This window comes from Prinia subflava, chromosome 1 (genome assembly GCF_021018805.1).
Source record: "Prinia subflava isolate CZ2003 ecotype Zambia chromosome 1, Cam_Psub_1.2, whole genome shotgun sequence".
Lineage (NCBI taxonomy): Eukaryota > Metazoa > Chordata > Aves > Passeriformes > Cisticolidae > Prinia > Prinia subflava.
In genome coordinates, this window is record NC_086247.1 from 120,809,417 (window position 1) to 120,835,302 (window position 25,886).

At 40.6% G+C, this 25,886-nt stretch overlaps 2 protein-coding genes across 11 annotated transcripts; one reads left to right on the plus strand and one right to left on the minus strand.

Moving 5' to 3' along the window:
* Positions 1-636: 636 nt before the first annotated feature.
* CBX3 (chromobox 3) lies at positions 637-12,353 on the minus strand. Of its 5 annotated transcripts, XM_063410277.1 has the most exons (7): positions 11,345-11,430; positions 9,795-9,845; positions 7,871-8,020; positions 5,948-6,090; positions 4,261-4,426; positions 2,814-2,908; positions 637-1,284 (listed from the first exon to the last, which is right to left on the minus strand). In XM_063410277.1, exons 3-7 carry the CDS (start codon positions 7,910-7,912, stop codon positions 1,158-1,160), a joined length of 573 nt encoding a protein of 190 aa, XP_063266347.1. In that variant the 5' UTR covers positions 7,913-8,020; positions 9,795-9,845; positions 11,345-11,430; the 3' UTR covers positions 637-1,157. The 5 variants fall into 5 exon arrangements, with proteins under 5 accessions (XP_063266347.1, XP_063266366.1, XP_063266358.1 ...); XM_063410296.1 differs by lacking the exon at positions 7,871-8,020 and having other exon boundaries at positions 11,345-11,476; XM_063410288.1 differs by lacking the exon at positions 9,795-9,845 and having other exon boundaries at positions 11,345-11,468.
* On the plus strand, positions 11,533-25,227 carry HNRNPA2B1 (heterogeneous nuclear ribonucleoprotein A2/B1). Of its 6 annotated transcripts, XR_010082022.1 has the most exons (12): positions 11,533-11,745; positions 16,729-16,839; positions 17,756-17,902; positions 19,189-19,399; positions 19,708-19,809; positions 19,903-19,992; positions 20,476-20,538; positions 21,000-21,119; positions 21,392-21,514; positions 22,520-22,602; positions 23,920-24,050; positions 24,876-25,227. XR_010082022.1 is itself a non-coding variant. In XM_063410247.1 (11 exons), the coding sequence occupies exons 1-10, from the start codon at positions 11,716-11,718 to the stop codon at positions 22,579-22,581; spliced, it is 1,059 nt and encodes a 352-aa protein (XP_063266317.1). In that variant the 5' UTR covers positions 11,533-11,715; the 3' UTR covers positions 22,582-22,602; positions 24,876-25,227. The 6 variants fall into 6 exon arrangements, 5 of the variants coding, with proteins under 5 accessions (XP_063266317.1, XP_063266308.1, XP_063266295.1 ...); XM_063410247.1 differs by lacking the exon at positions 23,920-24,050; XM_063410238.1 differs by lacking the exon at positions 24,876-25,227 and having other exon boundaries at positions 23,920-24,660.
* The last annotated feature ends 659 nt before the right edge of the window (positions 25,228-25,886 follow it).

A 25,886-nucleotide genomic window follows, 5' to 3' on the forward strand; every position in this document is an offset into this window, starting at 1 on the left:
AAAGGCTCCGGTGAGATCCTAGAGAACCTTTCAGGACCTAAAGGAGACTTACAACAAGGCTGGAGAGGAATTACAAACACATGTAGTGATAGGACATGGGGAAATGGCTTCATATCGAGAATAGGGTTAAGCTAGATAGTATAGGAAGAATTTTTTACTCTGAGGGTGGTGAGGCACTGGAACAGGTTGCCCAGAGAAGCTGTTGACAACCCATCCCTGGCAGTGTACACTATAGCCTCTTATTAAGACCTGAAATTAAAGCAAGGGCTAATACTGTCTATACATGTCAAATATTTCCTAGTATGCCTGCAGAGGCTACTCGGCCTTGTGACCAACTGCTATACCTAAGTCGTGTGGTTGCCATCTGTGACTTACAGGAGTACCCAAAGCACATTATTTTTACAGGCCCTTCCTGACTGAAAAAAAAAATTGTGTCTCAGGCAGCATTCACAAAACCCCCCAACTAATAATCAGAGCCTGGCACTTATCCAGTATTGTGATAAGAGTAGCAATGGGGTAATAATAATCAACCTACCCCCCAAGAAAACAACTTACAGTTAAATATATTACAAATTGAGTTTAACATATCAAAAGTTGAGAAATACCCCGCTTCGAAAGAGTCACAGCCTATCAGTATAAAGGAAGAATATAAAACTATTTTATTGACCACTGTTCACCAGTATTTACAATAAAGTAAACAATATACAGTCTGATAACATTCAAATTACTACAAAGTTAGTTTTCACCCGGTCTTCTTAAGACCAAGTGATCCCAAATACTAAAAAGAATGACCCTACTGGTTTAAAGGGCTAGGTTTGGGTAAAGAAGATACATGCACATCAATAGTATAGAAGACTACAAAACATCTGTGAGTTTGTTTAGACATTCATTATGATTCTGTAATAACTATGGAAGTTCATCAATGTTTTATAAAATCTTTTACCTAATATGGAGGAAGTAGTAGTATCAAATGCTCTCTTGTGATAAATGAAACAAGTTGCAGAAAGCTTTTATTTACTTGCTGTTGATGCAAAACATACTACTTCAAAAAAATATCAAATTTGAAACTTGTTAGAATGTATGCTTCTCACATTGCTAATAAATCAAATTTCAGGTTTTAATATTCTAATATATAAAAAAAAAAGCAATGCAAACAATTATTGTGCTTCATCTTCTGGGCATGAATGCCAAGTTAGCCGTTCTTCATAAAAAGCGATTACGATCTGAGGACACTTCACATTAGCTTCTTTGGCCAGCACCAAATCTGCCTCATCAGAGTCTTTCCTAATGTAGAAGAGAGCAGGATTTAAGAAAATTAATAATCAGTACTTCAAAACATTTAGCAGCTCTTGGTAAGTCCTAAGTTCTGAAAAGAATGTCAGCTAGAAATCAGTTTCCAGTATACCTTTCACTAAAGCTACCAAGACTTTCCATGCTAATGGTAATGACGAGGTTTCATTGCTGCATTGTTCTTCCCTTCCCATGTTTTTTCTGTTTGAAAGGAAAATGCTGTTCAAAGGGAATCAGTTACAAGGTTACATACTGCAGTACGTAATGGAAGAAGTAAAACTTGGTTAATTTTGTCTTTTAAAGATTAATCAAAGCTTCAAAATAAGGCTTAAAAATCAATAGGACCAATCTTAAGAGCTGATACTTATATGCAAATTACATTTACTGTTTAACTTCCTGTATTTCATACTGTTTTTCTTGATGCTGTCTTGGGGTAACAGGCCAAGCTTGCCAGTCTGACATGCTTCAGATTCCATTTTAAAGTGTATGCTGCCTTTAAAAGTCAGCTTTGTGCATACAAACTCATATCCGTGTTTGTTACCCAAGACCAATTATGAAAAACTAATCAACTGCAACCGAACTAAACAAGAAAAAAAAGTCCTCTGTGTTTGATTTTGCCAGTTATCACTACAGGAATTCAAACACTCATGATCTTTGTTTTGCAACTTTTCTAAGTTTCACACAGAATTTATAGAGAATTTGAGAAGGCAGAAGGGAGACAATCTCCCATAGCACTGACCTTCAGCAGTATAGGCACAACCCAAGACAAATCATGTCTCAGGAGATCACTCATTTTGACTCCATTCTGAAAATCTGCCCTTCTCAAATGCTGAGGAAAGCCCATCACCTTAAGAAATCTGACTCTCAGCAAATGTCAATTCAATGTCTTGATTTCTCAACACCGGGAAGAAGCACTAATTTCATCCTGTTTGATCAGAAAGGAAGAAATCCTTCTCCCAACACTGTAGCTAATGAAGCTGGTCCCCACCAGTCCTCCTAACAACACAAACTCCCCACATCACTGTCCCCTCTTACTAGCCCATAATGTCAAGCCTCTCCATATTTGTTATTCTTCATCTCCACCTCTGCTTTCTACCCTAGTTGCTTTCAATTCTACTTTGATGCATGCAGAACAGCTGGCACAATGCTTGGTTAAACAGCTGGCTATCCAGCAGCTGGCTTCTGCTTACCGAAACATGTAAAGCTGGATTTCTGCCTGCCATTCCCTATGCAAAAGCATTACCAAAATTTGGTTTTTCTATACAAAATGCCAATTTCTCCCTATTTTATTAGAAATTACTATTCAAAGTAATACTCAAGCAAGAGAAATGAAAGATATTTAGCGTTTTGAAGGAAGAGGGATTAAGTCCTAACTATATATAGAAGGCTTGTTCTTCTAATACAAGGTTAATAAGGAGACCACCAGCTTCTGTGTCTTACTCCTGAAATGAAGTTGTCTCTTTAGCCTAAGTGCAGCTGCCTGCCCTCCCTTTATGGCCAAGAACGATGGATGTAAGACTTACCATTTCATGAGGAACATAAGCTCTCCACTGCTATCCGTAGCCCCAATTATCCGCTCAGGTTCAAGACCCCTTGCAAACCCTCTCGGTTTATCAACCTAGTAAAGTTAGAAGATCGTTATCTAGTTTAAGACAAAATTCTATTTTGGTACTAGATACAGAAATTTTTGTACATACATGTGTGTGTGTGTGAAAACAAAAAAATACAGCCTTAAAAACCCATCAAATCTATAATTACATATTATTGTTTGAAGATGACGTGGACTTTTTCAGTCCTCAGGCCAAGTCATTTAGAGACAGGGTAATAATAAAGGATTTTACATCCATGTTTCCAGCATTTATTTCTGAAAGCATAATAGATGAAACAAACGGTCTAAGATCATTTCAGTAGATAAACAGACAAGCATGGTCAGTAAAAATAACAAAAGCAGCAAAGTAGAAATGCACGCCTAGAAGTAGAAAGAACACATCCTTTCCAGCAAAACAACAGGCTTGGCTTGGCTAAACTGACAGTGAAACTGCACCCTTGGGGAACACCTCAACTCTTCTTGGCTCACTGACATCACACTGGTGAAAAAAATATCACAACTATTTCCTGTATTAGCTCTTTTATAGGTTCACAATATCCATTTAGAGACAGTGGCCATTATTGCACCAGATGAAGCTGAAAAGCTGCCTCTATACAGAAAGCAAAATATTCTTTGTATTATTAATGAACTATTCTTTCAGATGCCTTCCAACCTTTTTGACAGTAACCACATGTCCAACTGCCTGCCGTCTTCAGTACATGAAAATGACTGGCAGTGTCAGCAGTTTCAGACCACTAGTCCAAAAGATTTTGGAAGAAAACGTGAACGACTGAACACATTACTACTACGTGTGCGTTATTCTGCATATATCAGCACTCAATATGTCAAGTTGTTTACTCATTTAAACTGAAGGAGAAATCCTGACCTCTCAGGAAAGGTACGCTTTTTTCGCTCACCCTTCTCCATCATCACGTCTCGTCCTAGTCTACGTAACTGATTGGTTTTCACATTTTGTCATTTTGCCACTCACCTATTCAAAATCATATACTAAATATGGCAGCAAACAAGAACTTCATATTTGTTCCATTCATGGACCTTTTGCTCTAATATAAACCTATCACTTAATACCATTAATTAGTAACTCTTAATCAATCTTACTTTCACTTATTCAGTAAGTGTTATGGGACAATGTAATAACTTTTAATCATCCTGTCAGTCAATCATCCTTTACTAACCATGTGGACAGTCTCATTAATGACAATGAATATATACGCTTTTCAAACTGCACATCCAGATGCTGTGAAATTTTGCAGTTTTACATGAGTGTTCAGTCTCTGAAAGTCACAATATGAATTTTGGGGGATGGAGAGGAGGGGAGAGATGCAGGGAAACAAAAGCTTAACACGCGAACATATACTTACAGAATCACGTTTTTTCTTTGATTTACTATCATCAGATTCGCTATCTGACAAAGATTTTCTTTTGGCACCATCTGTTTTTTCTTTACCAGCTTTCTGAGAGTTCAAAAAAGCTTCAATTAGCTCTGGACAATCTAAGTTCTCTTCAGGTTCCCATGTGTTGTCAGCACTGAAACATACACACATTTATGTAAAACTACGTAAAGAAGAATAATGTAAAACTAGCCCCATGGCTCCCCTTAAAATAAGCAACTTAATTTTTGTCTAACTATATAAGGTAGGTTTGTTAAACCCTAATGACGTTTATCTTGCCACCTTTTGTAGCCCTCATGTACTGCATTGATGATTGAAAAGATGCTCCCCTAGTATTGAAAAAGAATGTTCTTAACTGAAGGTAACACAAAAAGCAGCTCTATTAACACCTGTGCTCTCAGTGGGGTGTAAGAGTTGAAACAAGCAATCTGCACCCTACCAAAACTTACCTGTCCATTTAAACTGACTCACTTCCCTGGTTCCTCTGAAGACTGTCCATGAAAACAAGCAATATAATATGAGCACTAATACTTACAGAGAACAGAGTGTACACAGCAATCATTACAAACAATCTAAGGATAAATATATAAAGCTTTCAGATATGAGAAACTCTCTGAAGTTGTCTCCAAGCACTGAACACAACTACTTTGCTTCCTTCAGTTGACTGACTGAGGGAGGGAACAAAGGTGGGCACAGCTGGGCATTGCATATGTTTCGGTAAGTATGCACTTTGCTAACTAAAATTTTAAGAAGTCCATGAACGTTCCCCACAACCACTGTGCATCTCATGTACAAATACTGGCACAGCACTATCACACCAGCAGGATACCTACAAATTATTTTCCATTACAATAACATACTATTACAAGTTCAAATCAGACCCTCAAATACTAAACACATTGTGCTTTGCATTTATGCACACATCACTACACACATTTCGGTGCCAGAGTGCACAATGTTGTAATGCACTCACTTTGGGAGGTATATAACAACAATATGACTGCATACATAACCATTTGTGCACAAATTCAAGGCGCATAATCTTCTTTCAGCTGGTAAAGCAAGCTGCCACTGAGTGTCACTGGAAAGAGGCACAACTACATTGCTTCTTAAACACTCAGCTTCTTAAGTCTGCTGTAAAATTTTCATGAACATATGTAAGACCTGGGAAAGACAGTCATAAATTCCTTTCAAGTATGCCTAATGAAGGCAACCGTTCCACAGGAAAATTCAGTTTATTTGAGAACAGTTCAGGAAAATTAATAATTAGCAAACTATCTGCTTCAGAGCTGCCTGCAGTTTTACATTCCTGTATGATTTGTTACTCAGAAGTACCATTCATTCTGCTACATATATGATAATTGTCAGTCTATCTTACGTTGACAGCTATGAACACGAGCTCTATCAGTGGTAAAAGAACAATCACTAAGAACTTGGTAAAAGTCCTCGAATATTTTATATAGTGTGAACAATGAACTACAGTATCTTCTATTTTATTTTCACACTTGACTGTCCCACTTTATGCATTTATGGATGTCCTTCCCTCAAGGTTCTTTGAAGTGGATGCCCATCATCCAATCTCCTCTTTGCACAGTTAATTCAAATCAATGTTTATCATTTCATCAGAAAAAGAAAAACAAAAAAAGGACTGCCTTACTCTGTAAATCCTTTCCACTTCAAGTAGTATTCCACCTTTCCATTTACAACACGTCTGTCCAGGACTTTCTCCACAACAAACTCTTCAGGCTCTGCCTCTTCAACTTTTTTACCTTTGCCATTCTGTTTCTTTCCCATTTTGTGCTACAAAAGAAATTCAGAATGACATTATTCTTTTTTTTTTCTTTACAGTTACTTCACTGGCTTATTAACACTAAAGCCAGAAGCTCAGACTCCTTTCATGTTAGTGCATGTGGTCAGGTAACCTGAGCAAGACATGTTAATCTTTTGGGTCTTTTTCAGTTGCTTAATGAGATACCCAACACCAGTTTTTAAAAAGATGAAATTTTTTTTGTCCACATACTCAGTGACTATATTCCCCTTAAAAATTTAATTCTCAGTGCTACATGCTCAAAACATCAGGAAGCTTCTAAAAGTTAACTCTACGCCTGTGAAAAGGCAGAGGGCAAGGCAGAAGTAAAGAGAAGTAATAAGGGAACTGTGAAAATGCATAAAATAGAAAAGAGATGGTACTGAAAAAAGGTGGTTTCTACCTTTTCCAAAAAAAAACCAAGGAGAAACTGATGGCAGCTTATGATGTATTGCTACAATAAGCAAAATACTCAACAATAACCCGCAACTATTGAACAGGACACATGCTAGAAACATTCCATTACTGCAGTCCCTTCTCATTCTTAGCCATGCACCATGTAACTTACAAAGAGATGTCACAATAGTGCATAAATTTAAGACTGCTACGCTTAAGTACAGCACTTAACACATAAATGGAATTTTGCTAACTTACTAAACTTCTGAAGTGTTTTAAAGTTTACATTTAATAGTTCAGGAAATATTCTTTAAGTTCTTAAAACAAATATTACATCCACATCATCCTCAAGGCATTCCCAGTTTAATAAGGCACAATTAAATAACAGTAGAAGGACACATTTTAGAATTTCCTTGTTTGTAATCTTAAAAAAGCTGGAACAAGCCTATCACTTGTATCACATTTCTGGAGGACTAGCAGACCAAAAGCAGTTTGCTTGCCATTTTGGACTGCACCTCATGATGAAATTGTCAACTGGCAGCCATAAACTAAGAATTACGCAGCATTATGCAGCACCCTAAATCAAAGTGGACAGAACTAATCCCCCCCTAAAGTACTTCCTTTACAACAGAACAGAGACAAGCAAATATCACAAAGCACCTATATTTGCTTGATAGCCATTCTCTAGTCCTCTCTAATGTGGGTTAGTTTGACAATACTGCAATTTTGAGATTTTCAAACTTTTAGAGTAGAATTTTGTCTTGATGTGGTGAAAGGTTAAAAAAAAAGTATGTTAGACAGAACAAAAACGTTTTCTTCTAGTGAAGACTGGAAGATGATTCTCTTGCCAAAGCCCTATCTTTGTACCCATTATTTTCCATCATTAATTTTTCCCTCCCTCCCCAAAATACTTTTTATGGTTAGTAACCCATAAATTGAGGGTTCAAACAACAAAGAGGAGAGAAAGTTTCTAGCTTCTCATTTAAACAGCAAGTTTCTGTATATATCTCACATGGCAATCATTTTGATTTGAGAGCATGGAAGAGAGAACAGAGCATGTATTTCCAATTAGATTTTAAGTGCCTGTATATCCCAGGTGTATTTTGACCACAGCATTCATGTCTGAAAAGTGGTAGCTTAAGCATATTGGCTTTTTTTGCCTCCACAGGAAAAAAAATGCAAGACTGATATTGAAGGGAAATACAACATGAAGATGTCCAAGGCTTCTATGAGGGCAGCTTCTTTCAAAACATGGAAGTGGGAAATAGAAAGGGGTAGATATGACGAAAATAAACAAACAATAAAAGTAGCAGAGGGAAAAACAACAACACAGAAAAAGACAGACTCACTATACCATAGTAATAACATTATAATTACTGGTGATGAGGCAAGCAGGCTACAAGTGGGGAACATCTCCATCTGTATTCTCCGTTGGACTAAAATTCTTTGATTCAATGGAAGACTGTTTTCTGGTACTCTTTTCGGCTTCACTAATTCTTGTCACTTAAAGATCAATGTTTTGGATTTCTGTATCAAAGCAACAATTTGGTTTTTTATTTTCTAGGACTTAAGTATCTTAAGTATCTTCCACAGAGGAAAATGAGTGTCATGGGGGTCTGTATTTTTGTCTTGAAGTGCAGTAAGAAATAGCAAAACAAAGAGTATGCTGCTTCTGTTTTAAATATTAGAGATTTATTAGGTCTTGTGCATCAGCACTGCTCTTCAAACTCTTGAGCCTATTAAAATAACACTTGATTGCAGAGCCTGCAGAAATACTGAACATGTTAAAAACCTGTACATTCTGGGATTATACAAGCCCATGCAAATCTCAGCCCAAAAATGAATTGTGACACCTGACTGAAGTTAAAGCATACTAAATGTCCACTTGACCCCTGAAGCTCTCTTCCGTAGGGTTGCATGTTGTAAGCTGAAACTTGGGCATTAGACCACGGAAGGCTCATATATAGCTCATTTCTCTTTCTGCATTCAGGAGTCATATGACATCACATATGACAGATGCAGATGTATGGATAATCAATCTTTCTTTGATGGGCAAGGTTAAACTACTGACGTGACTCTGTGGTGTAGAATTTTAACATACAAGACATAAGAAAATTGGAATTACAGCTCTAGAGCTATCCCATCCCTTAACACATTTAGGTTTTGCATGCAAATATATAACGAAGCAGAATTAGTTATGGTTCCCATGGGAACCATAACTCATTTTCCTGACCTGTGCAGCAAAATTCTCAACAACATCAAAAGATTTAAAATACTGCATTCATAAGATTTTTTTCTCTCTCCAAAGCACCCCTCCCCAGGCTAATTCCTTCTCTTTTTCAAATTAGGGTAAGTGGACAATCAATTACTAACAGAAAGTTTAGACATTCCCCTTGGTGAAATATTTTAAAACAGTACAACACAGAGGAAGCACTCCACTGCACTTCTAAGCCAGGAGTTAATACAAGTTTTGAATATATTTTGAGCTCAGTAATAATTTCTGTAAATTTAAGCATAGGCCTTTTGAGTGTACTATAAACCAGTTGTTCTGCTATTGAAGTTCTGAATTGTGCACATATACTTTTTGCTTACTTCCCCATCTCAACCTCAGATATACCTCACATTACACCTCTACAGATCAGTCTTTCATGAAACTATGTATCATTATTAGTTGAATTGTAACCAGCAACCAACTGCCCTTAGGAGTCCATATTTTAATGTCAAGCAAAGCTTTAGAGGACTTGAGATCCATGAATGCATCATTAAAATGGTCCAGGAAGGGTTGACATCTGATAATCTCTGCTCCTATGAAATTCAAAGAAACTGTTATTTGTTAAAAATCATTTCAAAAGGCATCCAAATTATGCCACATCATTTCTCAATAATGTTACTTTTCATCTGTAAAAACTGCCTTTTGTCAGACAAATAGTTTTCTCCAAATACACTGGGAGAAACTAAATGAGTACATGATTTAGACTATTTTTACATGTGTGATGAATTACATGGTATGCTGAAAGGAAGCTAAAATTCCTTAGTGTTTTCTATTGTAGGATAGATGAAACAGTGCAGAGTCCTTTCACACATTTTTCCCAACAAGTTTCTCTTTAGAAATGGCAGATTTATTAAAACCAAAGACAATGTCCATTCTAGTAGCCTTACTTTCTGGATCTGAAATTTTGGTCAGAATAATGCTGGGGAGGGGAGATGTGGATGTATCTTTTAAATGGAGATGCCAAGTTATAAGTCTGAAGAAAATTATGTTGATTAAATCCTTATATACTTTAGGTGTGCATGAACTTACCAATGTAGTTTTATTGGAGGCCATTTTTATTGCAGACTTGCAGAGCTTTTACTAGAAAAATGCATGACAATTAAAAGGAAGTTTGCATTACTCAAAGAAAGGCATCCCAAGACAAGCATGGTCCTTGTTCCAACCCCCATGTATTCATTGCATACAACATTTCTTACACGGATTAAATCCAGAACAAAAAGTAGATTACTACTTTGTCTGGCATAACCCAGTAATGCACCGTTAGACTACCCAGAATAAATGATACTGACAAGGTAGTATATAGGGTTGAAGAAAGATTTTTCCCAAGGCCTTCAAAAGCATAGACATGTTTCTAGGGAAAAGGGGGAGGACCATCAGGGATGCTTATTTCCTTAAACCAAATAGAACAAGAGTTCAGATTACAGCAGTTGAAGATATACCTAAGGTATATTAACTGCAAATCTGATTGGGAACAGATATATATTTGTGGTGTAATAAATCACCCATTACTCTTACACAGTAGTAAATTCTTATGAACAGCAAATATTTATCTTAATGCAACTATAACGTTGCCTTCTGATTCTCAAGTTTGCAAGAGTTAAGGTCCTAGAACAATATTAACTCAGCTAAGATGTACACACTACATATTTAACCTATGCAAATTACGTTGAACACAATCCATCCCCTTTTCCATGTCATTTCTCATACCGACCAGCTTCACAGGCATGTATTGTCCCCGCCCAGCAGCGGGCTATAGAACTGCTAGAATTCCCCGTATGCCTAGGTAAGGCAAAGAAGTCCTTTAAGGCCAGAAAGCCTCCCGGACTCAGCAATCCCGCCCAATCCTCCCCTGACACAGGAGGTGCATTTTGGCAGTCCCACGGGCGGTGGGGTAGGCGAGGTGGGAGAAGGGCCGGGGCCAGGGCGCCAGTGCCGAAGGTCTTGCCTTGTATCCCCCCCCCGCTTGAGAGGTAGCAGAAATGGGTAAAAAAGCCCAACAAAAATCCAGTAAGAACCCCCCCCTCCCACCAAAAAACAGAGGCAGCCCTGCGGAGGCCTGCTGGGGGTGGCTGCGCCTCGGGCCTGCGGCGGGCGCACATGAGGCCGGCGGGGCCGCCCCGGGCGAGGTAACGGGGACGCAGGCCCCGGGCCGCTCCCGCCGTGGTTGACAGGGCCCCTTCCACGCCGTCTTTCCCCCGCCCCTTCACGTTTCCCCCGGGTCGGGCCCACGCAGGGACCGCCGGCGGGCCGGCTTTGTCTGCCGCGCGGGTGCCGCTGCCCCCGCCCCCGGCGCTGCTCCCCTTCCCCGGGGCGACAGCGCCCGCTGGTCCGGGGGCCTCCCTCCCTCCCCGTGCGGGAGCCGAGGCCCCGATCCCGCCAGTCCCGCTCCGCCCGTCACCCCCCACCGCCAAGGAAGCGGCGGTGGGGGGAGGCGGGCGGGCTGCGCGCCGCATCTCCCCGTGGCGGCCCGCAGCGAGCCGCAGAGGAAAGGGGTGTCAGGGAAGGGGACTCGAGGGTGAGTGGGGTGAAAGGAGGCGGCTGCAGCGAGAAAAAAGAGGGAGAGAGAGAAGGATACAGACTTCAATGGTGCCCAGCCGCTTGGGTCTCCTGTCTCCTCCTGGCTCCCGCCCTGCGCGCACTGAGGAGCGGCGGAGGCAGCAACAGCGACATCCGCGGGGGGCTGAGGCAGGGGGTGGGGGCAGGGAGGGAGAGGGAGGGCGGGAGGCGGAGGGCGGGGAGCGGCGCGGCGGTGGCTGGCGGGGCTGGGCTGGGCTGGGCGAACACTGCGCGCCGGCGGCTGTGACGGGGCAGAGCGCACGACGCCGCCGCCGCCTACGCGCGAGCCGCTACAACCTCCGACCGTCGTCGCCGCCGGCACAGGAGGGGGGCCAAGACGTCTCTCCAACGCGGGGCGAGCGCAGGACCGCGCCAGGCGTCCAAAAGAAGGAAGATGCCTCGCGGCGACAGGGAAAGCGACTGGGTAAGTCCGGGGGAGCGGACGGGCTTGGCGGATCCCGGGAGCCGCGGCCGCCATCATGGCCGCCTCTGCGAACGCGCGCCGGGCCGATGCTGCCCGCCGCCGCGGAGCGAGGCCCTCGGTCGATGCGGCCGGGCGAGGAGCGCTGGGCTGGGTTTGAAGCTCGGTTGGAGGGCCCCCCCGGGAGCGCGGCCATTTCCCGTGTTGCGGCGGGGAGGTCTGGGCGTGAGCGAGAGGCGGGGGGAGGGAAGCGGGCTCGGAAAGCAGCGGGGCTCTGGGCCCGAGAAGTCATTCATAAGTGGGAAAAAGGGTCGGGGATGCCGGCTGGGGAGGCTTCGCTGCGGGCAGGAGATCCGCGGGTGGATCCGCGGTGAAGCTGAAAGGGAGGGGGAGCAGAGGGGGCGGGAAGAAAGGAGCCGTTCCAGCGCCATTTCTGTGGCGCGCGGGGCGGCAGCACTCACCCTTTGTCGCGGTGCGTGCAGGGCCTCCGGAGAGAGAAGAAGGGAAGGAGGGAGGGGATGAAGGAGGGGAGGAGAACAGAACGGCGGAGCGGGCGGCACGCCCGATGCGGACGGTGCGGGGTAGAGCGCAGAGGGCTGCGGCGAAGTTCGCCTCCCTCCGCCGGGGCCCAGCGATGTGTCGCGCTTGTGCCAAAATCTGTGTAGTTCTCACTTCCTCCTGCCCGGGCGGAGAGGGAAGGGGGCCAGGGTGAGGTTTCGGGGACTGATGCGCGGCCGCCCACGACTAATACTAACGGCGAGGTTTGAGCCTTTGGGGCTCTTGTCAATTTCCGGAAGAAAAACAACAGGAAAGTGACACGGTGCCAGCAGCGTTTGAGGCCGCTTCGGCTGCGCTCGGGCACGTCTCGCGAGCCTGTCGGCTGTCGGAAACTGCCGTGCTGGCTGAAGCAGTCGATGACTTGCTGCGTCTTTCTCTCCGGAAATTGCCGAGCTGGCGGCGGGCGCCATTTTTGCATGCTGCGGCAGATTCCGGAAATTACCGAAGCGAGTCGAATGGGCTTCCATTCCTGGTTCGGCTTTTTCCGGCGGCTGTCGAAGCGGATAAGCGCAGCGACGACAGCTCCTTCGTCTCATTTCGGAGACGGCCATTACTAACGGAGTCGATGACTTTTCATTACACGATAAAAACACGTAGGGGCGTTATTCAGAACTGCAGCCCCCTTGGAGATATTTAAGCTCCAGATCCTGGCGCTTTTTTTTTTTTCTTTTTTTTTTTCCCTTTTAATTAATTAAACCTCGGAAGCGAGCCCGGGCTGGAGTAGGAGGGCGGTAACACTACACGGAGCTGAATTTCAAATTACGTAACAGCTCAGGCAGCCATTACCGACCGGTTGTACGGTACTCTCGAGCAGGAATACGTAAACCATGAAGAACATGGTACGTGGAATGGGAGAATTCATAGTTTGCTTTTAAGGAGGGAGACGCGTTTGCTTGTGCACACAGAGTATATTTTTTCGGGGTTGGGAATCATAAGCAAGCTTGAGTCGTCCGCGCAAGTCTGGGCGCTGCCGCCGGGTCGCAGCGCGGGGTGGATGCTGGATGTCTTTGCGCAGAGGAAGGTTCTGGAAGCGGCGACTGGGGCTGGCGCGCAGCCGGGCAAGGCGGCGGAAGCTGCGGTGCCCGCGCATGGCGGACAGCGCGTTCCTGAGCCTGTGGCCATGGCTATTAGCTGTGCTGCTGCTGAGGTGTCGGAGGAGGAGGGGGAATCGGAGCTCTGCGGGCCGGGGGCCTTCTTGGCCCCGCGAGGCGCGGAGCGGCCGAGGCGGCGCTGCGGGTAATGGCGGTGCCGAGGGGGAGGGGTAAAATGGCGGCCTGGCCGAGACTCGTGGCTGCGAGCGGCAGTGGGGATCGCTGGGGCAGGGTCAGTGCCAGCTGTAGCTGTTTGGTATCCACGGGGGCGAGGAGGAGCGCTGGAGAGGACATACTACCGTGTGTGTATGCTAGAAGAAGTTTGCAGCGCTTTCCCTGGAGGCGGCGGCTGTTCCCGGGCGCCATTTTCCCCGCCCGGCTCGGGGTCGCGGTGTTCCCGCTGCCGCCACATGGCGGAGCAGGCGCGGCCGCTGCGTCCCGGCCGCCAGAGGCGGCGGGCGAGCAGCCGCTGAGGGATTGCAGAGCCCTGGAGCTCAGGGATCCCCCTCGCTTGTCTCCATTAAACGTTTTTTGTTATCCGAAGTCTTAATTTCTCAGTCAGCGTAGATTGTGTGTGCGCACGTTATCCTATATAAAACACCTTTCCTGGCTCCGATGATTTAATTTTTCAGTAAAGGCTATGTGTTTTCCAGTCCTTTCAGGTTGCTTTAAGCCTGTGAAGGAAAGCTTAAGATACACACGGATGAAGGTCCCGAGGTTGTAAAAATAATTTCTGGCGCGTGGTTCCTGACGCGGGGCGTACTGTGGAAATCTTGAAAAAAGGTGTTAGCTTCACCTTTTATATTGTGGCCCTTCATAGTTATGAGGCATCTGTGTCTTTACCAGAGGAGTATTTTCTTCAGGATTCTAAGGGGTCCTGGCACGATGATAATTATTGTTGTACATTTTACACCTTCAGCACAAACTTCAGGTGGGCAGAACTCCCTGGAATCTGGTGGGAGGTTGGTGTTAGGCTAACCAGAGCTTCTTGAAACTGGCTCACTTAGGACAAACAGCTTCTCCGCATCTAGAGATTGTCTATGGAGCAGCATGTGTGTGCTGTTTTCTTCATTAACGAACTGGTAATAAATTGCATTATCGCTGTGTTCTGACCTGTGTTGTGCCTAGATGTTGTTTGGGGTAGAGCATGACCCTAAATACATCTGTAAAATGCGTTGTTATCTTGTCAATTTCCGTTAGTTACGTGTAGTATATGTTTATCATTGTTACAGCTGATAGATTCCATTCTTTCCTTGTGTTCCATTTACAGGTTGGTAGCTGTTTTCAGTGGTAAATGTTTCAGGGAAAAATCCTACCTGCTTACTAATTCTTCTTGATTTTCATATTTTTACAATAATGTCAATTACTAAATGCATGGCAATTGATTAGGTAGGAAAGAATGTCTTTTGTGGACCTGTGAAACTGTAAGCAAGTGGTCCCTAATTCTGAAGCAGCAGAACTGAAGGATTTTTTTGTATTGTTGCTTAAAATTTTTTCTTTGCCATCCTACTCAAAATCAGTAAATAACCGTATGACATAAGATGAATATATGATATTTTAAATACTGATTTGCTAAGCAGCATTCTTTCATTTGTTCCTTTTATGTTATGATGTGGAAGGAAATTACTTAATACATGTGTCTGCTGCTTTTAAACTTGTCTCATTTTGCTTGTCTGTGCAAGGAGGAGACATCAGTAGCTTTCTTTGTGTTCCTAGAAGAAAAATACCTAGATCCAACAGCAGATTCCAAGTGTGTTCAAGAGAAATTTGGACTGATCAATCTCAAATGCAGTATGTGTTTGGGGGAGAGAGGGGAGAAAGTTGACTTCCTTGTCAGATTGCAGCTGGTAGTACAGAGGTGTATTTGAAAAAGCCCTGGTTTGTTGCTGCCTCCAGTAATAGTCTTCTGTTACATGCATCTCGATCCAGGCCTGCCTTGGGCATCCTCACAGAATATGTCAGTCTACATGCAGATTGGCTTAATGCTTCTGAAAGCAAATGTGCACTGAAGTATTTTGTTGTTTTCTTAGTCTCATTGTTTTTCTACTTTCCTTCTTAAATTTATCTTAATGCCCAGTGCACAGTTAATCATGTTGAGTTTGTCAATTGCACTTATTGCTGCAATGTTTGAGTTATGTAAAAAACAACCACCACGCTAAGGAATAAAAACAACCAAACAGTCAAGCAGATTTTCTTGGTTTTTAAAGTTAACAATATAAAGCTGAAGTGATTTGGTTTGAGTTCTCTTGTCTCTACAGAACGGTTCTCTTCAACATTCCAAAATAGTAAATTTGTGGAAGGGGACTGCTTTTTTAGTGCAGTTTTAAATTGTTTGGCATGAAATTTTCACATTTATGAACTTAGTGATACTTTGATATGTTAAAATAGGCAATTAAAAGGCCTGCTTTGTATAAAAAGTTACTATAAAAGTGTTTTGAGCTGGTAGAAGTTGGAAGGTTGTCTTTCTCCTGTTTACTACTAAATACAAAAAAGTAAATGCAGTACCTTATTACTGGTCTTGGGTTTTTTTCGCTTTATTAGGGGTTTTTTTATGATGTGCTTTTCATTGCATAAGAGATCTGTGCTGAACAAGTGCAGTGAGAATTGCTCTGCAAGGAAATGTCTGAAAGTCTTACTGGAAGCGTGATACTAGTGGATACTAATATGTATTATTCACATTTCTACTTTAAAGGGAACTATTTTAATACTGCTCCTGTTGAGAATGTATAGGTTTGTTGCTAATTCCAGTGGTGTGAGATCCCAGATTAATTTTACAGATGCTTGACTTTTGTTTTAGTAATTATGGAGAAAATATGAATTGCTAACCTGTATAGAACATATTTAGATGTATTTAATTTATTTTTACTTAAAAATGTCTTGGATGAATAGTATGGTAGTATTCATGTAAAACAGTTTAATCCAGAATGGTTTTTAGAAATGAATGTTACCTTGGATAGAATTAGACAGTATAAATTAAATCATATTTTCTGTAATAAAACCCGCAAAGTTCTCATTTTCTTTAAAAAGCATCTCATATGGGTCTTTGAGAGGAGTATTCTGAAAGTCTTCAAGTGTGGTCCCTTGTTCTTGATATCTAGAGCGAGAGGCAGGAATAAGGACTAAAAGAATTCGTATTGTAAAAGTGGACTTGCAGAATTGCATAAATTGCTTAATTTTTTTAATACGGGTAAACCCTTTAGAAGAGTCAGGTCTCACTTTAAAAGTAAGTCTTACTGAAAGTCTTTGATACTTAAGAAAATCTTGGTTAATGTCTGATTTGCTAATGCAGAAGAGGTGTTTTAAATTATATTAATGTAATCCTTGTTTCCTGTGGCAGAGGGAAAAGGAGCAGTTCCGCAAACTGTTTATTGGCGGCTTAAGCTTTGAAACCACAGAAGAAAGCTTGAGGAGTTACTACGAGCAATGGGGAAAACTCACAGACTGTGTGGTAAGTTTGGCTTACTAATACATAGCAATGGCATGGAACGTGTAAGAATTTTAAATGGGGAGTTTGTTTTCTGGATAGCTTAGAAAAGGTGGAATATTAGATTTTAGTGCTACAGTTGGTTTATAGACAATTCAGTCCATTGTAGCGGTGCATACATTTTTCTCTTGCAAACTTTAGATAGAGTTAGGGAGCATTCACAGTCTGTTTTCTCTAAAATTCTCCCAGATCATCTGTAACCACCGATTTCAGTGGCTGAAGTGCTTACACAGAGCACTATTACATCTGTGTAGTTGGTAACATTTGGCAAAAAGCTGGTGTTGTAGTAAGCAGCCTCAGTAAAGCTGGAAAAGGATGTCTTTCTCTGTGATGTTTTCACAGAGCATTAAGGTTTGAGAAAACCATTTAGGTCATTGACTATTAACCCAGCCGCAGACAAGTTCATCACTAAGCCATGTCCGTAAGCACCATGTTTGTGTGTGTCTTTTAAATACCGACAGGGATGGTGACACTGGTAGAAATTCTCTGCTGAATTGTCTTGGGAGTAGTAAATCATAACAGATTTACTACTGTGGGCTTCATGGAGCTTACAAGAAATTGTGTGTACATTTTTTCTTTTGCAAGGAAACCCATAAATATAAATGTATCTCACTTGATCTAGCTGAATTTCTGAGTTAACTGAGTCTTGGAGGACAACAGTGGTTTGAATTTCTTTGATCCCAAGCAATGTTACTCAGGTATTAAATCAACAGTCTGCTGCTTTACTATAGTTGTGTTTTGAAATCAAATCAAGGAAAACGTAAATTTAGCTTACAAACTTACTCTGAATACTTTTAGCAAAAATCTTAATATAAGACAGGTATAAATAGTTTTGATTTTTTTGTTTTGTTTTGGTTTTTTTTGGGTTTGTTTGTTTTAGGTAATGAGGGATCCTGCAAGCAAAAGATCAAGGGGGTTTGGTTTTGTAACATTCTCTTCCATGGCTGAAGTTGATGCAGCTATGGCTGCAAGACCTCACACGATTGATGGAAGGGTGGTTGAGCCTAAGAGAGCTGTGGCTAGAGAGGTAAGTATGGCTTTGAAAGCAGATGCTTCTCATGCTTTGAAAAATACATGTTTTGGTTGGACAGTTAGGCTTTGTTCTTGTTTGAAATTGCCTGGGTTTAAATTGCCTGGTTAAAAGCCCGTAGTTGGGGCACTATTTCCCACACTTTTGGTCACTTACATAAATGTCTGTTATTACGGTGAGTTATTATTCTGGTTGTGGAATCATGTCTGCAAGGGACACGTCTGGGGGTCTGAAAACTGTTGTACCAAACATGCTACGTTGAATATCTGTGATTATGCAAATTCCAAAGTATTCCAAACTTTCTCTGGAATAGTTCCTTTTACAAGCTTCAAATTAATAAACTCCTATCAATCTTACCTTACTATTTCAAGATCTTTTTGGGCTATTTCTAAAAGATAAAAATAAAAGATATTTCTAAAAGATAGAAAAACAGAGAATATAGCGGGGAAACTTTTCCATTGGTGATATACAGAATCATCTGTGGACTTACGCTGGTTTTAGCTTCAGGCATACTTGATTTCCACTTCAGGGTACAAATTAGGGGTATGTGCACAGGAACAAGGTGAACCTGTAAGTCAGGTAACTGGCACAGAAGTACTTGAGCAAGGGTGGATTATAAAGCAAATTCCGTTCACCAGACACGAGCTCTCGGGAGAGTTTACCAGATTAAGGTTGGACTGAGGTGTTTAATACATTTGGACTGATGAACTGGATTTGAATGAGCTGTTCCAGAGGTATAGGGAAGTAGAAATTATAATCACTGGTACCCCTGTTAGCTCTCCATTCTCTGCAGAATGCAGGATTGGTTAGCATTTGGAAAAAGGTAATTACAGCAGCATGTGTGTATACTGTTTACTAGGGTAAAAAGCATAGCTGTGAATTTGCTGAGGTTGAAGACCTTGATACAAGTGGAATGTGGGTTCACTGCTGTTGGGGAATTGGGCAGAAGAAACTGACACATCTTTGTTTAAACAATTACAAAGATCATGCTCTAACTTTAGTTATTAAATACTTGCAGTTCTTTCAAACTGTTGATCTGTATAATTTTTCAGTGCTTTTAAGGCTTTGACATAAAGGGGAGAGGAAAAACCTCCCAAGTAAACATGTTACTTTGCTCTCAGAAGGCCCCCTAAATGAGCTTGCAAGGTCATGCCTCATAAAAGGGCTGTACCTTAGTGCTTGAAAAATCCTAGTTTGTCTTAGTTCTGTTCCTGAAATCCTGGTAAAATAGTGCTTTGTGAAATTGTTTTTCTTTGTGCTAATTTAAAAAGTTCTTTTAACAGGAATCTGGAAAACCTGGTGCTCATGTTACTGTGAAAAAATTATTTGTTGGTGGTATTAAAGAGGACACTGAAGAGCACCACCTTCGTGACTACTTTGAGGAATATGGAAAAATCGACACTATTGAAATCATCACTGACAGACAGTCTGGTAAAAAGAGAGGGTTTGGATTTGTTACATTTGATGACCATGATCCTGTGGATAAAATTGTATGTAAGTAATTTCACTCTTTCCTTAGTATTGATTCTTGCAGCCTCTGTGGTTGTGTAAAGCTAAACTTACAGATAATGGGATTATCTTACATGCCTGTATGTTTGCTACATCATAGGTTGCTGAATTGTGTGGGAACAGGTATTTCTATTTAAGTAGTGTCATCCTTGCTCAAAAATGATACGGTATTGTGTGTTCTTCTGTATGATTCAGAATGTGTTTGGGTTGCAAGTCTGATACTCTGACTTGTTGCCAGTTAAATGCTGATAGCTTCTTACTTACTTACTTACATTACTATGATATGGTTACAGTGCAGAAGTACCACACCATCAATGGCCATAATGCAGAAGTAAGGAAAGCTCTCTCTAGACAGGAAATGCAGGAGGTTCAAAATTCTAGGAGTGGGAGAGGAGGTATGTATGTATAAGTAATGGTTGATAGTTTGTGGTTGATTTTTGTGTTCACTTCCCACAATCTCACTACTTAAAAATGTTAAACTCATACAGGAAACTTCGGTTTTGGTGATGCTCGTGGAGGTGGTGGCAACTTTGGTCCAGGACCTGGCAGCAACTTCAGAGGGGGAGCCGGTAAGACAGGCATGTTTGTAGCATTTACATTTTTTACCTTATTAATGCTGTCTTTCTGGTTCGGGACAACTTTGTATGCTGTGGCGCTGTTTAACTTAAAAGCAGCTGTAGCAGTGGAGAGAATTTTTGGAAAAAGTAATTTTCAAGTGAAGTTGTGTTTTGGTTTTATTGTTTTGTTTTGGTTGTTTTTTAGCTTTTATTGAAAGCCAGAAGTAACCTAAACTTAGTTATTTTTTAAGAAGGTCAGAGATTTCTCTGATTCTATGCAGTGCTTGCCTGACATTTTAAAACTGGATACCGTACAAAGGAAGAGGAAAAATGTAGATTGATGACTGGATGTTTCACTTCTATTTCTCTGAAGTTTACGTGTTTAGTTTACATGTTCTTAATTGATAATTTCTGAGATTCAGTTCTTAAGGTCATAAGGGTTTGAGAATTTGGCTAGTTTGGTACAGGATAATTGAAATCCTTTGGGGTTTTTTCTCCCCATAGATGGATATGGAAGCGGCCGTGGATTTGGTGATGGATATAATGGATATGGTGGAGGACCTGGAGGTTAGTTTGCTGTTGTGGTTTATTTTTCTCTCATTAAAAACACTTCCATGTTCATATTCATATGTATAAAAGCTATCTGAATTACCTGAGCCATTTTGTTGGCTTTAAGAAGTGTACATGGTTGTTGGCTTATGTCAGATTCCCATATGGCAAATTGTATGGTTATTTCTTGGACAACCATTCTTGCCTTTAGGATAGGAGTGGGTCTTAAATTTCCTGGAAAATGAAGATTTTAATTAAACCTTCAGTTGAGGTCTTTCGGCAGTCTGACTGGTGGGGTTTGGTCATAGTTCAGTTAGGGTGGGAGTTGGTATGTGCTTTAAAAAACTGTTCGTAAAAATTCCTTTACAAAACTACCTTTTTGTTTATCTTTGCTCTTCGAAACGGAAAAATGCCTTTTGTGTACAATTTGAGTGCATTCTATATTGAAAAGTTCATTTGAAAGGATTATGTTCCCACAGGTGGCAACTTTGGTGGCAGTCCTGGTTATGGAGGAGGAAGAGGAGGCTATGGTGGAGGAGGACCAGGATATGGCAACCAGGGGGGCGGCTATGGAGGTGGTTATGACAACTATGGAGGAGGTAACATTTAGGCTTACAATGTTCAAGCATTTCAGTTACAAATTACTGCGAGTCATTTGAGGCTGGGGGGAGGGATGTTTGCATATTCTCTACAATGAAGCTGTTGTTTTTCAAGTAGTATGAAATATAATGAAAATATGGTTTGGTGCATGCACTGCTTGAATATGTGTGATTTTGTACTTTACTTCGAATTTTTATAATGGGGTATCTTTGAGTATTGTATCCATTTTAGCTCATCCAGGTATTTCTCCACTTTTGTGTTGATAACACAGGCAATTACGGAAGTGGAAACTATAATGATTTTGGCAATTACAACCAACAACCTTCAAATTATGGTCCGATGAAGAGTGGAAATTTTGGTGGCAGCAGGAACATGGGGGGACCATATGGTGGAGGTATTGTATATGTTCTGTATATTTCCTTGTGGCTGGAGTGGGTGGACTTCTGTGACTTTGGGGGAAATAGGAGAAGACATGGGATAATGGTTTTGAATTTAAAAAGTAGACTGAGACTAGATATTAGGAAAAAAAGTGAGGATGGTGAGGTACTGGAACAGGTTGCTCAGAGGTGGTGTGAGTGCCCCATTGCTGGCAGTGTTCAGGGCAGGGTTAGATGGGGCTTTAAGTATCCTGGTCTAGTGACAGATAACCCTGCCCATGGCAGAGGGGTTAGAATGAGGTGACCTTGAAAGGTCCCTTCCAACCCAGGTCAGTCTCTGTGATTCTAAAATGGATATGTAGAAATTGGGTAACTTTTGCAGTAGATGGACTGCAGTGCCTTTGTTCTTTCTGTAAGTTGGCTTCAGTGTCTAATCCTGAGATTGTAAAGCTTGTCTCAGGGAAAATTATTTTTATTATTTTGAAACAGATAAAATGTAGTAACTTTTTCCACATTGTTTTGCAATTTTGAGTTTAAAGATTCTGTTTCATGGTATTTGCTGTCAGCTCACACCATTTGTGGAGAGTCTAGTTACTTAATTTCCAGCATGTTTGCTGTGATTTCTTTCTGTTTTTTTTCTGATGCTTCCTGCTTTTTGTTGTCTAAATGTTACTTAATACGGAATATCAGGCATGTGAAATGGCAACTGAAACATGAAGCCCTTTCTTCTGAAGTTTAGCCTGCAAGCAAATTCAGCCCTCACAGGCTCAAGACAGCAGAGTGCATCAAATTACATGTGACACTGTTGAATCTTCTAAGATTTCAGCATGTAGTTGCTTCCTGCGGAAATCTTTGGAGGTTCTTTAGAGAAAGACAGTGAAATGTTAGAGTCTCTGTTATATATGCTGTCACTGGAAGTAAAGCAGATGCTACTCTTCATTCAGTCAAGCTTTGATTGATTGTTTCAGTCAAAAACTTACCTAGATAAAAAAATGATTCTGTTCCTTGTTCTGCAACTGCAGGAAACTATGGTCCAGGGGGCAGTGGAGGAAGTGGTGGATATGGAGGGAGGAGCCGTTACTGAATTTATTCAAGCATGCCATGGGTAAGTATGTTTTTATGTGTTAAAATTGCAGTGATTCTTGAGAGTAGCTGCAGGAGTTAAAAGCTTTTTAGGATATTATCTTTCCTTTAAAAAATGGTTAGATGAATAATTTCATAACCTATTTTTTTACTCTTTACTTCTGTTGAAACAGGCTTCACTGTATAAATAGGAGAGGATGAGAGCCCAGAGGTAACAGAACAGCTTCAGGTTATCGAAATAACAATGTTAAGGAAACACTTATCTCAGTCATGCATAAATATGCAGTGATATGGCAGAAGACACCAGAGCAGATGCAGAGAGCCATTTTGTGAATGGATTTGGATTATTTAATAACATTACCTTACTGTGGAGGAAGGATTGTAAAAATGCCTTTGAGACAGTTTCTTAGCTTTTTAATTGTTGTTTCTTTCTAGTGGTCTTTGTAAGTGTAGAAGCATTCCTTTGATAATGTTAAATTTGTAAGTTTCAGGTGACATGTGAAACCTTTTTTAAGATTTTTCTCAAAGTTTTGAAAAGCTTTTAGCCAGGATCATGGTGTAATAAGACATAACGTTTTCCTTTTAAAAATTTAAGTGCGTGTGTAGAGTTAAGAAGCTGTTGTACATTTATGATTTTAATAAAATAATTCTAAAGGAAATATTGTGTAATTTTAGATTTTTTTTTTAATACTGTAAAATAAGGCAAGGAGTGGGTAGTATAAGGTCCCACATAATACAAAGCTATTGTTGTATGTGTAAAATTTAATGCTGGTGAGAAAAAGTATGTTGTCTGTAAATTACCAGGTTTAAAATATCTAGGTAACTTAAGGGGTATCTCTGCAAGGAGAAACACCTTTTTAGATTTTTTAGATGCTGCTTCTTCAATGGCAAAGAAAGGAAAAACCCCCAGCAAGGTACTCTTCCAGGGACGCAGGTCTAGTACAAGAGAACTCTTGAAAACATCACTAAAAGTTCAGCCAGTCTTAAAAAGCTGTGCTGTATCTCTGCAAAGCTTTAACTACGGTAGATTGTTTATAAGGATGGCAACGAAGGCTGAGGGTGTAGAGCAAAATAGTTCTAAGCTTCAGTTAAACTTCTTTAGGTAAGATCTTATTTACTTTTTCTTTCTTAATGTTTCAAAACCAAGAAACTAATAATGTATGACAGTATTCTTTCAGTATAGTGATTATCGTTATGTAGTTTAACATAGCAGTGAATTGAGTTAATGATTACAAATTGAAAAGAAACTTGTGAATCCTGTTTTCTTGTATTAAATTTTTTTACAAAAAAAATTGTTAATTTCAGCTACTTAACATATTTTTTTCCTACTGGAATCTAGCTATGATATGAACCCTGGACAAGCATAGACTGCTGCCACTGTACACTGCTACAGTTGAACAAATGAGACCTGCAAGTGTCCATTAGTAAAGCTTTGCAAGGGTTCCATCCCTGGTGTTGGTAGTTAAAATGGTAGGTCACAAGTTAATTAAATCATACAACTTTATTTTTGCATCCTGCAACATTTTCTTTTTTCTTGGAAGTCTATGCATTATGGTGGTTGCAAGGTAATGCAATGAAGGTAGTTCCGTGCTGTTGAAAATGAACGATGTTGTTACGTGTCTTGTCTGCTGTAATCTATTCTATATAACACCTTTCATCCTGAAGGTTCCCAAGTAACTGTAGCCTGTTTACGTGTAAGGAAAAAATGGCACCACAGAATACATCTGCCTCTGTGAAGGAATGTGTCGTCCATTCTTTTAACAACTGCATAAGCAGTTCTTTAGGAGGGAAAGTGAAACCTTCAAATGAAACTGCAGGTGGTATTTCATAAGTGTGCAATGTATTTATGTAATTGGAATTTGGCTAGAATGTTGAGGTTTCCACCATTTTTTATAGTTCTTGCAGCTAACAAACCTTAGTGCCAAATTTAGTCAGCTTTACTCTCACTGCATTGAATGTTTGCAGCTCAAATTGATGGAAATTTATCAAGTAATGAATGAGTTATTCAGAGTAAGAGTGGCATACTCTGCTAGATTTGGTTTTTAAATAAAAAACAACAAAACCTATCAAAAAAAAAAAAGGCAACCGAAAATGCCTTAATTTCAATTGCCTCTAAACGGCTACCCATTGAAGAACGTGGACTCAGCTAACAAAAGTCCTGTTCCTTTTGTGTTAGACACACCAGTGAACTGCTTATACTTTTTTTTTAAAAAATGGCTGAAGTTCCCCTATTGGTAATTTGGTTTAGACATATGTGATAAACATCTTCAGATACACTTTTTTTTTCTTTGGCAGGAAGGTGCCATGCTGCAGGTAACTAATGAAGAAGTGGTCAACCACAGAAACGCTTCAAGAAATAAGAAATTCTGTATCATCAGAAAATAGTTGTTTTTTGCGGCCTTCATTAAAAATCTAGAGGTTAAATGAATACGAATACTGATAAAACATCACAATTAGTACAGCTCCCTGTAATGATGGGTTTTTTAAATTACAGTAATAATGTCTTGTAAACATTTCGAATAAAATTCAGATTCATTAGGAGAAACAAATCACTAATGTTAAAATAGCAAACATTCTGTGAGTAGAAAGTTTAACTACATATATTTATAACTTTCATAGCTTTAAAATAAAGTATTTTTATACCAAAGTAGTTCTAGTGTAATGCTTAATAAAAACTTAGTGTGTATTTAACATTAAATAATGTTTGTTTAGACCCTTTCATGATTTGAAACATTCCATTTTGAGGTGAATTTAAAAGAGAATCAGTTTGACAAGTGTGTTCATGGAACTTGTTTCTCTGACCATGGGCACTTGTTCTCTTTTGGGAGAAACAGTGCTGCAAATTTAAAGTGCTGATGTCTTTGCTGTTGGACACATGTACCTAAAAGTAGCTTTTTTGGGCTATGTTTTATATTAATTACCTCACACTTCCTTGCCAGCGAAACTATGAACTAAGTCAGTTTATCAGATTGTAGTAGGACTAGAGCTTTATCCTTTTCACTTTTAAAGAGCTTTTAGCGTGAAGAGAGACTGACTGGAATGTAGAGTTCCTGCTGTACAAAACTGTTATTACCCAGATGCAGCTGCATCTGGGAGCGGACGAAAAATAACAAAACAAAAAATGCCAGATCAAACAAAACGACTAAAACAAACACCAGGCGTGAGCTTGGGAAGGCTTCAGTTGGGAGTGTATTTTATGGGAAGGTGTCTTGAGGTTACACTGTTCTAATCACTTATCTTCATGCATGGTTTATTCAAAACTTGAAATTTATATGCTTTAGCAGAATTTAACCTTTGTAATAATGT